This window comes from Dipodomys merriami, unplaced genomic scaffold (assembly GCF_024711535.1).
Source record: "Dipodomys merriami isolate MVZ:Mamm:240054 unplaced genomic scaffold, mDipMer1.0.p SCAF_16, whole genome shotgun sequence".
Classification (NCBI taxonomy): Eukaryota; Metazoa; Chordata; class Mammalia; order Rodentia; family Heteromyidae; genus Dipodomys; species Dipodomys merriami.
In genome coordinates, this window is record NW_027202937.1 from 30,388,525 (window position 1) to 30,403,071 (window position 14,547).

The 14,547-nt window shown below is 38.6% G+C and overlaps 1 protein-coding gene across 1 annotated transcript in view; it reads left to right on the forward strand.

Moving 5' to 3' along the window:
• F13a1 (coagulation factor XIII A chain) overlaps positions 1-14,547 on the forward strand; it is a 172,512-nt gene that overhangs the window by 60,246 nt on the left and 97,719 nt on the right. The window contains exons 5-6 of the mRNA XM_070024633.1: positions 10,504-10,622; positions 12,044-12,151. Coding sequence (XP_069880734.1) covers positions 10,504-10,622; positions 12,044-12,151 — 227 coding nt within the window. The remainder of the gene's footprint in view (positions 1-10,503; positions 10,623-12,043; positions 12,152-14,547) is intronic.

A 14,547-nucleotide genomic window follows, 5' to 3' on the forward strand; every position in this document is an offset into this window, starting at 1 on the left:
ACACACACACACACACACACACACACACACACACACACACCTTTACCATCTACCACATCAAATTGTTAGACCTCTATCACAGCGAGTTAGTTTTTTTTTTTTTTTTTTTTGTGAACATACTGTACAGAGGGGTTACAATTACATGGGCAGGATAATGCATACATTTCTTACCAAGCATTGCAGCCTCCTCCTTTGTTTACCCTTCACCTCCCTTCCCAGCCTCCCCCCTCCCCCCCATCCAATCCTTCCTCCCACCACCGACATTGTAAAGCTCATTTTTGACATGACAATTTGTACTTCTCATTGTTGCGACAGGTCCACCTGAATCCTTAAACGACTTGTTTTTCCCCATCTCCTCCACAAGTTATTGTGACTCAAGTGGTAGAGCGCTAGCCTTGAGCTGAAGAGCTGAGGGACAGCGCCCAGGCCAAGAGTTCAGGCCCCACGACTGGACCCAAAATAACAAAAGAAAGAAAAACAAAAAGCGAGTTAGTTTTTCCTGTTAGTACCAACCTTTACTAAGTAGAACCAGCTTTTCCTTGAAACTAGAACTCACTCCTCCTGTGAAACCTACCAGAAATTATAAAACAAACAAACAAAAAAAGAGCAAAAATCCCAGAAGAAAAAATGCAATTTTTTAAATTCTATTTTTATTAGCTTTCCTATCGTAGGGATTTTTCTTTTAAATTTCATAGGGAAGTGTGTGTGTGTGTGTGTGTGTGTGTGTGTGTGTGTGTGTGTGTGTGTTTGTGTCTGTCTGTGTCTGTGTCTGTCTGTGTGTGTGTATATATGTCTGTAAAGCGTAGCATTGGACATCTATTTTTAAAGTGACAGACTGGAATGAAAACAGAAGAAATAAAACATTTACTTTCCACCCTCAATCGCCTTTAAAAACCATAAATTTAAAATTAAAATTGAGGCTTCCCATTTGACTTTCTTCCCTTGCTGGGGATTCACAGCGATGTGGCCTGGTTGGAAGTGAGATTTAATTCAGCAGCTGGAAGGAAAAGGATGGCCTGGGTGGAGCCACTCCTCCTAGTCATAGTGTTCAAATTTATAACTTCCCATCAATAATAAACCAGGGCCCCAAAGTAAATGCTTCACTTTCTTGAACTTTTCTTCTATTCTCTGAGCTCCCGACACAGACAACTCATTATTACAACAAATAGGGACTGACTTTATACCATGCTCTTGGTTTTACCATGGTTCTGGTTGATAGGGACACAGACCATCAAGTTCCCACGGGCTCCACCTCTGGTTGGAACAGTCACAGCCTACAGGAGAGCAAAATGATATTCACATCCTGGCTTCCTGTCTCAGCAGTGGGATGGACTTGGAAATTTATTTGGGTCAGACTCAGTCCCTTTATCATGAAATGGGGATAATAAGCTGAGCATCATTGGCGTGTGCCCGTAATCCTAGCTACTCAGGAGGCTGAGATCTCAGTCTGGAGGTTCAAAGTCCATTGAAGAAGAAGAATCAAACTCTTATCTCAAGTTTACTAGGAAAATACCAGACTGGAGACATGGTTCAAGTGGTAGAGTGCCAGTTATGAGCAAGAAAGTCAAGTGAGAGCACAAAGCCCTGAGTTCAAGCCCAAGTACTGGCACATAAAATTAAATTAAAAATGGGAATAATAGAATGCCTTTGTCATAAAGATGCTATGAGTTATGATGAGTTAACTTTTGTACATTTTGAAAGTTCCTGGCATATAATGAATATTAACCACATAGATTGTTCATGAAAAAAATCTGCAACCAAAAATGACCATTTCTATGTTGTAGAATGAATGTAATCCCAATATCTATAGGACATAGGAACAAGGCTTCACTCAGACTGCACAGGAAGGAATGAGATGGAAAGTTGTATGGATAGATGATAGTTAATGAGGACATTGGTAACTAAAAAGGAGAACAATTTTCAAGAAAAATTTATTTGTGAAAGTTGGGCTTGTTAGTCTCTTATTAGATAGCTTTACCATTTTATTGGCTTATATCAGCCATATTTTTAAAGTATTTTCTGATTATGGAAGTCTTATTATAGAAACAAAAAATAATAAAAGTTCAAAAGAACTCAAGCACCTACAAGTTGAGAAACCAATTGGGAAGATTTGGATGTATTCTTATCTATTTGATATTTTGTTCTTCTAATGAATACACTATGCTTTCTAAAACATATAACTATGTGCACATGTCCATGATAAAAAAAAAGTGAAATTCCACTTTCTCTGCTTCCTAAACTTGAGGAAACCAATTTTGTGTAGTGCATACGTAGTGTGTGTGTATGTATGTGTGTGTGTATGTGTGTGTATACTCTTTGACCACAAATGAGATTGTGTTATGTATTTTACTTACTACCATCCTAGGCAATGTGTCTTGGACAGTTTTGTGTATTGGTACATACACTTTTTAAAATTTTTTTTGCCAATAGTGGGACCTGAACTCAGGGCCTGGCACTCATTCCTTGAGCTTTTATAAGCTAAAGGCTAGCACTCCGCTGTCCCTGAGTCTTTTTGCTCAGGGCTAGCACTCTACCACTTGAGCCACAGCTCAAGCAGTTAGTTGGAGATGAGCCTCATGGGCAGGAGTCTGGGTTGCATTCAAATCACGATCTTGTTAGCATTTGTCTTAGTATTAGCCTCTATGATGAAAAATCATGGTTATTTTATGGCTATTTTAATTTGCATCCCTATAATTATTAGTGATATTGAGCATCTTTTCATATGCTCATTGAATATTGTTTCTTTATCTGCTCTTATCTGAAACACATTAAGAGTTGACCAAAGGAAACACACACGCAGCTCTTAGATCACTAAATTTTCTATATGGGGGAAAGAGATCTTACTCAAATTTCTTTCCCACATGGATAGCCAGTTGCCAGAATGCCATGCATTGATCAGACCTATCATATCCAATGATTTCAAATGCCATCTTGAATGCATATTAGGCTTGAATATACAGTTTGCTCATCCTGCATATTGCTGTGTCATGCAGATATCAGATTAAATTATAGCTTTACTTCAGTCAGCTATAATCACAGTAATGCTTCATTTAAAAAAGAAGAAAAAGAAGAAGGAGAAGGAGAAGGAGAAGGAGAAGGAGAAGAAGAAGAAGAAGAAGAAGAAGGAGGAGGAGGAGGAGGAGGAGGAGGAGGAGGAGGAGGAGGAGGAGGAGGAGGAGGAGGAGGAGGAGGAGGAGGAGGAGGAGGAGAAGGAGAAGGAGAAGGAGAAGGAGAAGGAGAAGGGGAAGGAGAAGGAGAAGGAGAAGGAGAAGGAGAAGAAGGAGAAGGAGAAGAAGAAGCTGCTATTTATGAGGCATACAAAGATACCTGTTTGTTCTCAGAACCTAGGGTTAGACTAATCTGGATGGGACTTCACTGACCAGTTCTGCTTTAGCTCAGAAGTTTCACCTCTTGGTTCATCATCCTTCAACCAGTTGGCTGTCAAAATGTTTTTCCCATGGTAACAGCAGAGTTGTAAGACCACATGCTTTACAGGCCCATGCTTGGGTCACCTCTGCTATCCCCATCTTACCAAAGCCTTTATAGGGATGTTAGCATGGCACAGGCCATAGATAGAGGAACCAAAAGTTCAGCTTACCAACGGGCAAGTCTCCCCAGTGTGTTTCTTCTCATTTACCATTTTACTTCCAAGCTGTGGTTTTTTTACTTTATGTCTTCTACATAAACTTCTGAATTAACATGCAGAATTCTAAACAAAAATTTGGATTGGTTTTACATTAACCTTATAGACTCATTTGGATAGAATATATCTTTATAATATTCTTGACATCAATTATAAGACTTTTTTTTTTTACTAAACTTGTGGTGAAACTGGATTGTCTCTAGAAGTTGGCACATCCTTAACCTTGCTGCCTTTGTTTCCTTAATTGAATTTTCTACTCATGTGAATTCCTGTACACTGGCTTCTGGCTCCTTTCTCCTGCCATCTAGAATCTCTGATCACTTCCTGTTATTTATCAGACAGAATAGTAAGACAAAGGACAAGTAGGGAACCAATGCAACAGTGATATTTACAAGACAATATGTTGGAAATTATCTATACAGCTTTGGGAGGGGTGGGAGGAGGAAAAATAGGAGAAAAATAAGGGAAGGGGTAACAAGTTTGACAAGAAATGTACTTGTTACCTCTTATGTAACTGTAACCCCTCTGTACATCACCTTGACAATATAAATAAATAAATAAGAAAGTAATGTTTTAGGCTAGTGTTATGTATTTTCCCTATCCAGAGGTGTACAGAATATGTTCTATATGCCCTCCCATTCATGAATATGTTCCTCTAACACTTGTGGTATTATCTGTTAAGTTGTAAGATCTAGAGACTAGATTAGATTCATCTTCATGTTTTGGGGCCTTCTGAAGGAAAGCAAAGTGTTTCTCGGGGCATTTAGTGGATTAAGTTTAGATATGTTTACATTTACAATAGAATTAGGTTTCATTAGTCTGTCCATTATGAAGTTTCTCTGACTTGATTTCAGCCTAGACTCATTAATTCCTTAGAAATTGCAAATAGTGATGTTTTAATTCACCTACACTTATTAATACCAACTTGTTCATCACCTTCAAGTAAAATATGCATATGCTCTTTCCTTATTTCTCAGTATTTAAGTTAATAAGTTGATTCCTAGCACTCAACAAAGATAACTAATGCATCTTTTAAATATTAACTTTCTGGGCACTGTGGCTAACACCTGTGATTCTACTCAGGAAGCTGATATCTGAGGATCTGAGTTTAAAACCAAATGGGAGCTGGGCACCGGTGGCTAATGTCTATAATCCCAGCTATTCAGGAGGCTAAGATCATGGTTCAAAGCCAGCCTGGGCAGAAAAGTCTGTGAGACTCTGATCTCCAATAAACCACTAGAAAACCGGAAGTGGCCTGTGGCTCAAGAAGTAGAGAGCACTCTCCTTGGGCTGAATAGTGTAGGGACAGCACCCAGGCTGAGTTCAAGCCCCACAATAGACAAAAAAAAAAAAAAGCAAATAAAACCAAATGGGCACAAAAGTCTGTGAGACTTTTATCTCCAATTCACCAGCAACAAGCTGGAAATGGAGTTGTGGATTAAGTGGTAGCATACCAGCCTTCATGAAAAAGCCAAGTAAGAACCCAAGACCCTGAATTGAGCCCTGGTACCAGCAGACACACACACACACACACACACACACACACACACACACACACACACACACACACACACACACTATTATTAATTTACAAATACTGGAATATTTGATCTGTTCCTATGATGTGCAATAAATACTATTGGGTCCTTTTTCTTCATTAGAGGTCAATTTTATTTTCATCACAATTGTTCACCAGATAGTGAGTGGAAAACTCACTGTCTGCACAGTTGATTACTTGCTGGCAGCCTGGTTGCTGGAGATTTCTCAGGCAGCTTTGAGATCTCGGACCTCTGGGGCCCCACATCACCAGCTGTACAAGAATTCGTTGGAGGTGGTGGAATCTTCCTCATTACTCTCATCCTCTTTGGGTTCCTCTTGACGGAATTTTGCATTCAGTTTATGGTAATGGCCAAATTGTACTGGTGCTCTCCTTGTCTTAGTTTTGTTTAAAATCATCTGTGCTTTGGAGGAGGCTTTATTCTTTGACATTCCTTGATGGCGTCTGCTGATTTTCACTGTTCTCTTGACCAACTTGACTTTGGATGTGGGATGAGAAGTAGCCTTCTTCTTCCTTCTTTGCTGGTTGCTTAAGGATGGATTTTCAGTATCCCTGTTGGATGTTGGTAACTTTCTCACCATCTTTGCCACTTGATGACTGCCAGTGGTCTACCCCAGGGCCTCCTGACTACCCTAGGTATCTCCAGAATCTGTGTAGCCACACCCTTTCCCATTGTTTCCTCATCAGCCATCCCCCCCAACCAGTGCAGCTCTGGCCTAGGAGGGGCTTGTACATCACAAAGCACCACCCTGCCTCCTGCGTGAAAGGAAGGAGAGGCCTTCCAAACTGACCTGCTATCCCTCCACATCTCCCTGTCACAATTCTAGTAGGTCACACAGTAGGTGGGAGAAGGGGTTCCTTCCTCCACATGTTTTCCATGGACCTTCAACTCAGTGCACATTCTGTTTTCTCCCATTCTTCATCATAACCTAAGTCTTACCTACAGCCACCCATGGTAGTGTGACTCTTATTTAAGTCGTCGTAAAGATGTGATTATTCCACTTATCTCCTACAAATTTCTCTTAGCTATCTTGAAGGCCTTCCTTCTTGGGATACCATCCCACTTCCTTTTCCCTGTGTCCTCAGCTGTTCCTTTAGTGTTTGGTTTTCAAGATTAAAATCTCTGTCTTCAGATTCACTGAGTAGAGTCACTACATTGTGAAGCCTCCACTTCTGTCAGTCAGGGTCAGGCTTATCTCAGATGGTGTATATCCCAGGCTTAACTTTTAACAATGTGAGATAGATAATTTGCCAGAAGTTGTGCATCATGTGTATATGCAAGTAGCTATAACCTAAGACTATAGTGTTCACAGGGTGGTTGGGGTGGGGAGGTAGCTGCTCAACACTACTATTGTCAAGTGCAATCAGGAAAGGAAAAGATATCCAGATTGAAAAGGCAGATTACACATCTTTTATTCCACATAAACATTCCTGCAAATCTAAAGCATGTGCTTCTAGAAATAATAAAAATCAAAATTCACAAGATTCACAAGATAAAATATCTATCAAAAATTTAACCTATTTTCTTACACTGGCCATGGCCAATTAGAAATAAAAAGCAATACAACTGAAATACAACATTAGGAAACATAAAATATATAGAGGAATAATCCTAACAAAATCTTTAGAAGATTATCTTTAGACCACAAGTTATAAAGCATTGTGGATACTTCTCTTATCTAGAGAGAAAATAATATAGGTTGCTATAGGTTTCCTATGCTTTTATTTTTTAATTCAAACTTTGAATTCATTTATTTATTTTGTTGTATAGGAAATGTACTTTTCCCCATCAGTTTTCTCAACTGATTTAGTGAATATAATTTGAAAATTAGATTAATTTTTAAAACAAACTTCATATATATGTATATTAATATTTAAAAGACATGCATGTCATCACATTGATTCCCCGGCTTTCCATTTTTTATCCATTTATCTGTTTTATGTAAGTTTTGATCCATTAACCTATTTTATATAAATTGTGAACATTGCTGCAGCTTTTTGGTTTTCTGTAATATCTTACAGGACCTGTCCATAAACTTCTATTAAAGGAAAACATCATAATATCACCCTTTAAGACTTTCCATAATGGTACTTCCAGACCTCACCAGCCTTACAAGGAGATTGTATCTCCACAACAAACATCGAAAACCATTTGGCTGAGATGGCTGTTAGTGTAATTGTCAGTTAGGCTATTATCATAAAAGAATAAAAATACTCAAAATTCACAAATTACCCTTATACTTTCTGGATGTTTGGCAGCATCTGGTAGACAGATATGATATAAATAAATGTTCAATGCCCTTCGCATATATTCTTGGCTTATTTTCTTCTTAAATGTAAGTGCTTTTCTCATGCATTGACTTAGAAATATAACCTCAGATTCTAATGCTCTTCACTCCTCACATGTTGTCTCTGTTTAGTCTTACTAGGGAAGTTGGGGTTAGTTGTCTTCAACCTGTATCCTCAGTTTACGCAGAAATTGGCATTTTACTTCCAGAAGTTAGCCAGGCCAGTGGTTCAAAGGCATCATAGCTCAACGGGAAGCTAGGCATATCTATATCCTGGACTCTTCTGGAAAGATGAAATGGCTTTGGGTGGAATGAATGATTGATAGATGCAAAAACATGGGCACATTTCAAATAATGGAGCCCAAGTGAATGAAACAACCTCCAAAAAAAACAGCACATGCTGTATAATTCTACTCATATTAAGTTCATGACAATTTACAGTGACAGAAAATGAGGAGTGGTTCCCGAGGCAACAGAGTGGGGAGGGAGTGATCTCAGAGATGAATAAGGAAACTTTGATAGCTACGCACGGGTGTAATCCTAGATACTCAGGGACTGAGGTCTGAAGATCATGGTTCAAAGCCAGTTGGGGCAGAAAAGTACATGAAATATCTCCAGTTATTCCACAAAAAGCTGGAAGTGGAAGGATGGCTCAACAGATAGAGGAACACCCTTGAGAAGGGAAATAAAGCCAAGTGAGAGCTCAAGGCTCTGAGTACAAACCCCAGTACAGACAGACAGACAGACAGACAGACAGACAGACAGACAGACACACACACACACACACACACACACACACACACACACACACACACACACAAATGGGAACTTTTAGGGTGATGAATGTGTTTATCATCTTGATTGTAAAGTTGCATGATTTGAATGTGCAGTTAACCGGCCATTGAAATATAAAGTATTTCCTTATATCCACAGCAGGTGGGTTATATGCTTCTTTCTCAGAATAACAAACTCTGGGGGTGCTAATTTCCCTTATATATATGATTTGATATTTGGGCAGAACCTAGTCCTTTTCCTGTATACTTTAAATCATCTCTAGATTACTTGTAATGCTTCATATAACATAAATGCTGTGGAAATAGTTGCTATGCTCTATTATTTAGGAAATGATGACAATAAAAAAATTACAGATGCTTTCTTTCCAGGTATTTTTACATTCATAATTGAGTGAATGTGTAGACTTTAGAAACCCAGGGTGTGTTGGGAGGGGGTTGTGATACATGAGAGAGCTGTATAAATCCAAGCAAGTGGAAGGTAAAAGGCAAAGGACAGAAAGATACAGGAAAGTGCCAGAGACCAAACCAGACAAGGGAATACCAAAAGACTCAATGAAAACCAAAGTGGGGTTCAAGCTGATTAGACTGAACAGAACTCCTCAGGCTTCACGGAGCTCATAAATCTCCTAACAGTTTTATAGATTCTGACTGAGAAGAAGCCCGAGCATTAGTATTTCTCATAAGTTCCCAGGTGTTATCTATACTGCTTGTCTTTCAGGCATTCTTTGGGGAGTTGGGGACCACACTGATCTCAACTTTGGTTGCATTTGAAAAATCACTGGAGAGCTACAAACAAAATCCTCATGCCTAGGTCTCATCCCATCCCCAGAGATATAGATTTAACTGATCTAGGGTTCTGCCCGAATGTGTCAGCTTTTAGTTGCACCTAAGATAAATGAATTTATAGGAAGAATGGTATAGTTTGGCTGATGATTTCAGGCGTTTGAGCCTATGGTCACTTGGCCATTGTGTTGGGACCTGTGACAAGACAATACATCATGACAGAAGCACATAACAGAGAAAATCTATTCACTGCATGATGGCTGGAAAGCAAAGGAAGCAAAGAAAGGGCCAAGGCCCCAGTATTCCCTTTCATTTCACACCCCCATAACCTAACTTCCTCCCATCAGGCTCCATTTTCTAAAGGTTCTACCACCGCCCAATAGGTCATGAGTTTAGCATCTGGGCCTTTGGAAGACGTTTAAGATCCAAATCATAATCCTTGGGAATCAGGAATCTTTAAATCTCTCCATATGCTTCAAATGTGTAGCCAGGGCTGACAACCATTAACTTGAGAGAACATGATAAAATTAATCAGGCCATAAAGGTGACAGAACCCCAATAGTAACAGGAGAGAAGAGGGATGTTCTGGGCTAGATAAACATAATGAATCATGCCTCCAATCAGAGACAAGATCCATCCCAGTCCTGTTTTGCAAATTTACTTGAGTATGATTTACAGTGATAAGGAATAATGTTGAAGATGTCTTGCTGTTCTCATATCAGGCTTGGGAATAAGCACTGGGAATATTTGTACTTGGGAATAAGTACTGGGAATAAGAGACTGCTGGCTAGGTAGCTAGATAGGAAGTGAGGCATCCTGAGATAAAAGCAAGCAGGAATGAAGAACTCTGCAACAATGAAGTGAATCAGAGGGGCTAGTGGGCACACACACCGGTTACCAACATGTCCTCAAGAATTTCCTATGAAAAGAAGACAACCTATGGTCTCTTTCCTCTAGCCCAATGGGCCACAAAGCAGGCATGACAATGCTGCTGTCTTTCAATGTGTCCTAGATTTACTTTAAAAATCATTTTCAATTCAACTTTATTTCTAATACTGTTAGTAGGTAGGAAATTATTTTTTGATCCATGCTGCAGATTTGCATCTGCCTCATAGAATTCTGATTAGGAAACTACCGATTCACTAGAATCATAAAATGTCTAATGAGTCATGTCAATTTAATTGTGCTGGTTAGTGATTCCACAGCCTGAGTTTGTCAGCATTTTACTGACAAATGTCATCATTTACAGACTGATCTTTGGGTGCTGATTATGTTCCCCATGACTAAAAGTATTGGGAAATGAGCTATGCCTTGTGCAATAAGTCATTTTTTCCCATTTGGTTGATTAAATTTCAGTGTAATAACATAATAAACCTGCAAGTCTGTTCAAAAAAAGTCTGATCTAGTAATGGTCACTATATTTAAATCCTGATGCAGAGGACGCAGTGTATCTGGATGATGAGAAGGAAAGACAAGAGTATGTCCTGAATGACATTGGAGTCATTTTTTATGGAGACTTCAATAACGTGAAGAGTAGAAGTTGGAGCTATGGTCAGGTGAGCCACTCCAAATTGGTCATTGTCAAGGATTTTTATTTAATATTTTTTGTCACACATATTATTGCAGAATGCCTTGTGTCATTATTAGACAAGCACAATTTCCTGTGTTTCAGGAACTGAGACTCCAAGATAGAACATAGGAGCAGAGACTTATAAAGAAAACTGCATAATTCAATAGCTGAAACCATGTATCTCCCTCTTACTGCCAATGTTGCAGAGACCAGGGGTTATATGGCAACGCGGCTATCACTAAGAAATACTTCAGCATCTTGATAATGATAAAAGAATACTGACAGATCTGCACCTTCCTCAAAAAGCTTTTTTAAAGTGTTATTCTAAGATACTGCTAATTAGAAAAATTACCATTTTATCAAAAGCAGTTTCATTGGCTTCAGCCTGGAATTATTGTTAGGCTATAGAGCAGCCAATGGCATTTCTTTAAGAAAGTCAATAATTCAAACTACTTTAACCATGGTGCAAATGAATGGAATCCTGCTACATTTCCATAAGTAAATGTATGGCCTGGGATTTTTTTCCCCACTAGCAACATAAGAAGAAAAAATGTTATTTCTTTTGGGTATTTTTACGGTGCTTTGGTTAGAACTCAGGGCAGTGAGCTCACTCAGCTTGCTTGGTTACAGCTGGTGAGCCATTTCCCCAGCCCAGATTTTTACTAGTTAATTTGGAGACAGTATCATACACACACAAAAGACGGTGGGCTATACACTGAACTTGGATGGGTAATATACAAGATATCTGTATTTAAATAAATCTGTTAGAACAATCAGTGCAGTACAGGTAAAATCTCCCATCTTGCCATTTCACCATTATTTGGTATTTATTCTCTTTTGAAGAAAATTCTTCCATTGCTTGTGGCCAGCAGTTGTTTCTAAAGATAACACAGTCTATGTTTCCTCAGTATTTGTGCACTCTCTGACCTGGGGTCTTGACTCAAGAGAGGGCATTCTTCAAATGAGGTCTCCTTCTATGTGGGGGTTCAAGCCAATTGCCCCTGGATTACCTTCCTGTGACACATTTGAGAGCCATGTGCACTCAGGTTACTTTTGTGTTCATATAATTTTAAATGACTTTAGTAAATCGTTTGTTTCTTCTCTCTTGGGCACTGGAGCTCATACCTGTTGGAAGGATCTTCTAAACAAACTTGCAGATCAGTTTGTGATCCTTTCGTACATCAGCTCTTTAATAGTTCTGCTTGTGTTTTTTGCTTCCTTTTCTGCTATTCTTTACTTTTCTGAAAGAAGAATTAGTATCCTTTCTTCCATTTTAATAGTTCATACTAAAGATTATACTAAGTAACTATGTATTACACATTTTTAAACATTGGATTGTGGTTTCATTTTTACCTTTCCACAGAGCAGAATGAACATGATGTAGTTTCTCATTTTTCCCCTGAATAGTTTGAAGATGGCATCCTGGATGCTTGCTTGTATGTGATGGACAGAGCAGAAATGGACCTTTCTGGTAGAGGAAATCCCATCAAAGTCAGCCGGGTTGGATCTGCAATGGTAAGCAGTAACTCCTGATGACTGAAAGCTATTACACATGCTATTAACCCCCATAGAGTATCAGTTCATTAAGAGCTGTTGAAATAGTGACTTACACTTAATAAACTTTTATTTGTTAGACTCTGGTTTATGTTACCCAGTATAGCTCTTGAAATCTCTGAGCTACTCATATACTATCAAGCAAATTTTTCTCTCAATTCTGTTTCTTCACCTTCAGACAAATGGTGATGGAAATCATCATAGTATTGAGTGCTTATATTTAAGAACCTTTTGCCTGGGGAGGGAAAAATAACCATGACAAAAACATCAATGATTATAATCAAAGGATCAATCAATCCATCAAAAATTCACAATCTAGACAAGGATTCACAATACAGCTTTTCTCCAAGGTTCCACTTATAATAAGAGTAAAGAAATAAAAATGAATAGCACTGAATAACCCGATCTCCATTGCCCAATACTTTGCCATCAGGCATTAGCATGTATGAAGTAGGTATTGATTCTCCCAGCAATATCATGAAAAAAAGGCCAAGGTAGTCATTACTCATACCATGACACCAGTAAGGACACAGAGTGACAAAAGTCTGTTAGCGACAAAGGCTCTACCACAACCAGGTCTGCTAACTTTTAGTCTAAGTACATTCTACCTCTCAAGTTGATCTCTGCAAGACAGCCTGAGATATCTTCAAAAATATAGATTCCCAAGGGGAAAAGCTGTAGAGGAGAGAGAAAATCTGAAGGTTTGAGCCAGAGGTAGGAAGTGACCTTGTGTAGTCCTGGATCATACTGATATACCCTGTCTGCATTCAGCTCTGAGTACAGAAAGGTATATCATGTCTCATTTTGGAGGAAAATATTTCTGAAGATAGAAATACTATACTAGCCTGTGTTTTATAAACACATTTTTATAAAAACTGAGAAAAATTACTTGTATTATCTATGCTCTTAAAAGTTTTGTAAACAACTCTCCCTGAAAAGAACTTTTTTCTTTAGTTTGATTTATATATCTTTTAAGTTAAATATTATCAACATTGGTTACTTGCAAATATTAGTCTGATGATGATATAGCAGGTTAATTTTGACAATCCAGTAAGCAGGATTTAAAAAAAAAAACAAATAAAAATTAAGCGAAGTGAGCTGGGCGCCAATGGCTTTTGCCTCTAATCTTAACTACTTAGGGGATTGAGATCTGAGGATAGTGATTTGAAGCCAGCTCAGGCAAGAAAGTCTAGGAGACTCTAATCTCTAATTAAGTACCAAAAAGTCAAAAGTGGAGCTATGGATCAAGTAGTAGAGTGCTAGCTTTGATCAAATAGCTCAGAGATAGCACCTCGGCCCTGAGTTCAAGCTCTTGGAGCATCACACACACACACACACACACACACACACACACACACACACACACACACATTAATTTAAGTAGTGTATCAGTGGTTTACATGTGTAATCTTAGCTACTCAGGAGGCTGTGATTTGAGGATTGCAGTGCAAAGCCCACTTGGGCAGCAAAGTCTATGACACTCTTCAATTAACCATTAAAAAAAATGGAAATGGTGCTGCAGTTTAAGTGGTTAATGCTACCTTTGCATGAAAAGCTGAGGGGTGGTGCTCAGGTCTTGAGTTCAAGCCCTACTACCAGCCACACATACATGCACACACATGCACGCACGCACACAGAGCTAAATGTAAATATAAACAATAGTAAACTTTAAAAAGTGAAGACAGCATGGGCAAAAGTGAGAGACCTTACCTGAAAACAAACTAAAGTAAAAAGTGGTAGAGCACTTGCATAATAAACTCAAGGTCCTGAGCTCAAACCTCAGTAACACACACACACACACACACACACACACACACACACACACACACACACACACACACACACACACACACACTGAAGATACATATTAACATCTAACTATAGGTTAACATGTAACTAGTTTATCCCAGTAGTAAAGTATATTCTTAACATCCATGAGGCCTAGGTTCAATTCCCAGCAACAAAATAAAGAAATAAAGGCAGTTTTGTTTTATGTTGAGAAATTATATCATGTAATGGTAAGACAGAGTTCTAAAGTCCTTAAGAATTTTGTTATAACCATTTATACCATGAGTTAGAGAAATAGCCCATCCTTTCTTTTCCTCCTTGAAAGTTACCATGCCAAGCTTTGAGTAAGATGGGAAGCAATATCTGGGAGCAAGAAATTCCTTCTTAAATATTTTTAAATGGTGTGTATGTGCATACTCACTGAAATATTGTATCTTTGCAAATTCGGAAATGACTGCTTAAGACAAAATCGGTATACAAGGAAAACAAAAAGCTGACCTACTCCCATCTGCAGTGTCATCTGCCCAAGTGGAAGCTGTTAAGTATTGAATTAAACATGTGCTGCTAAT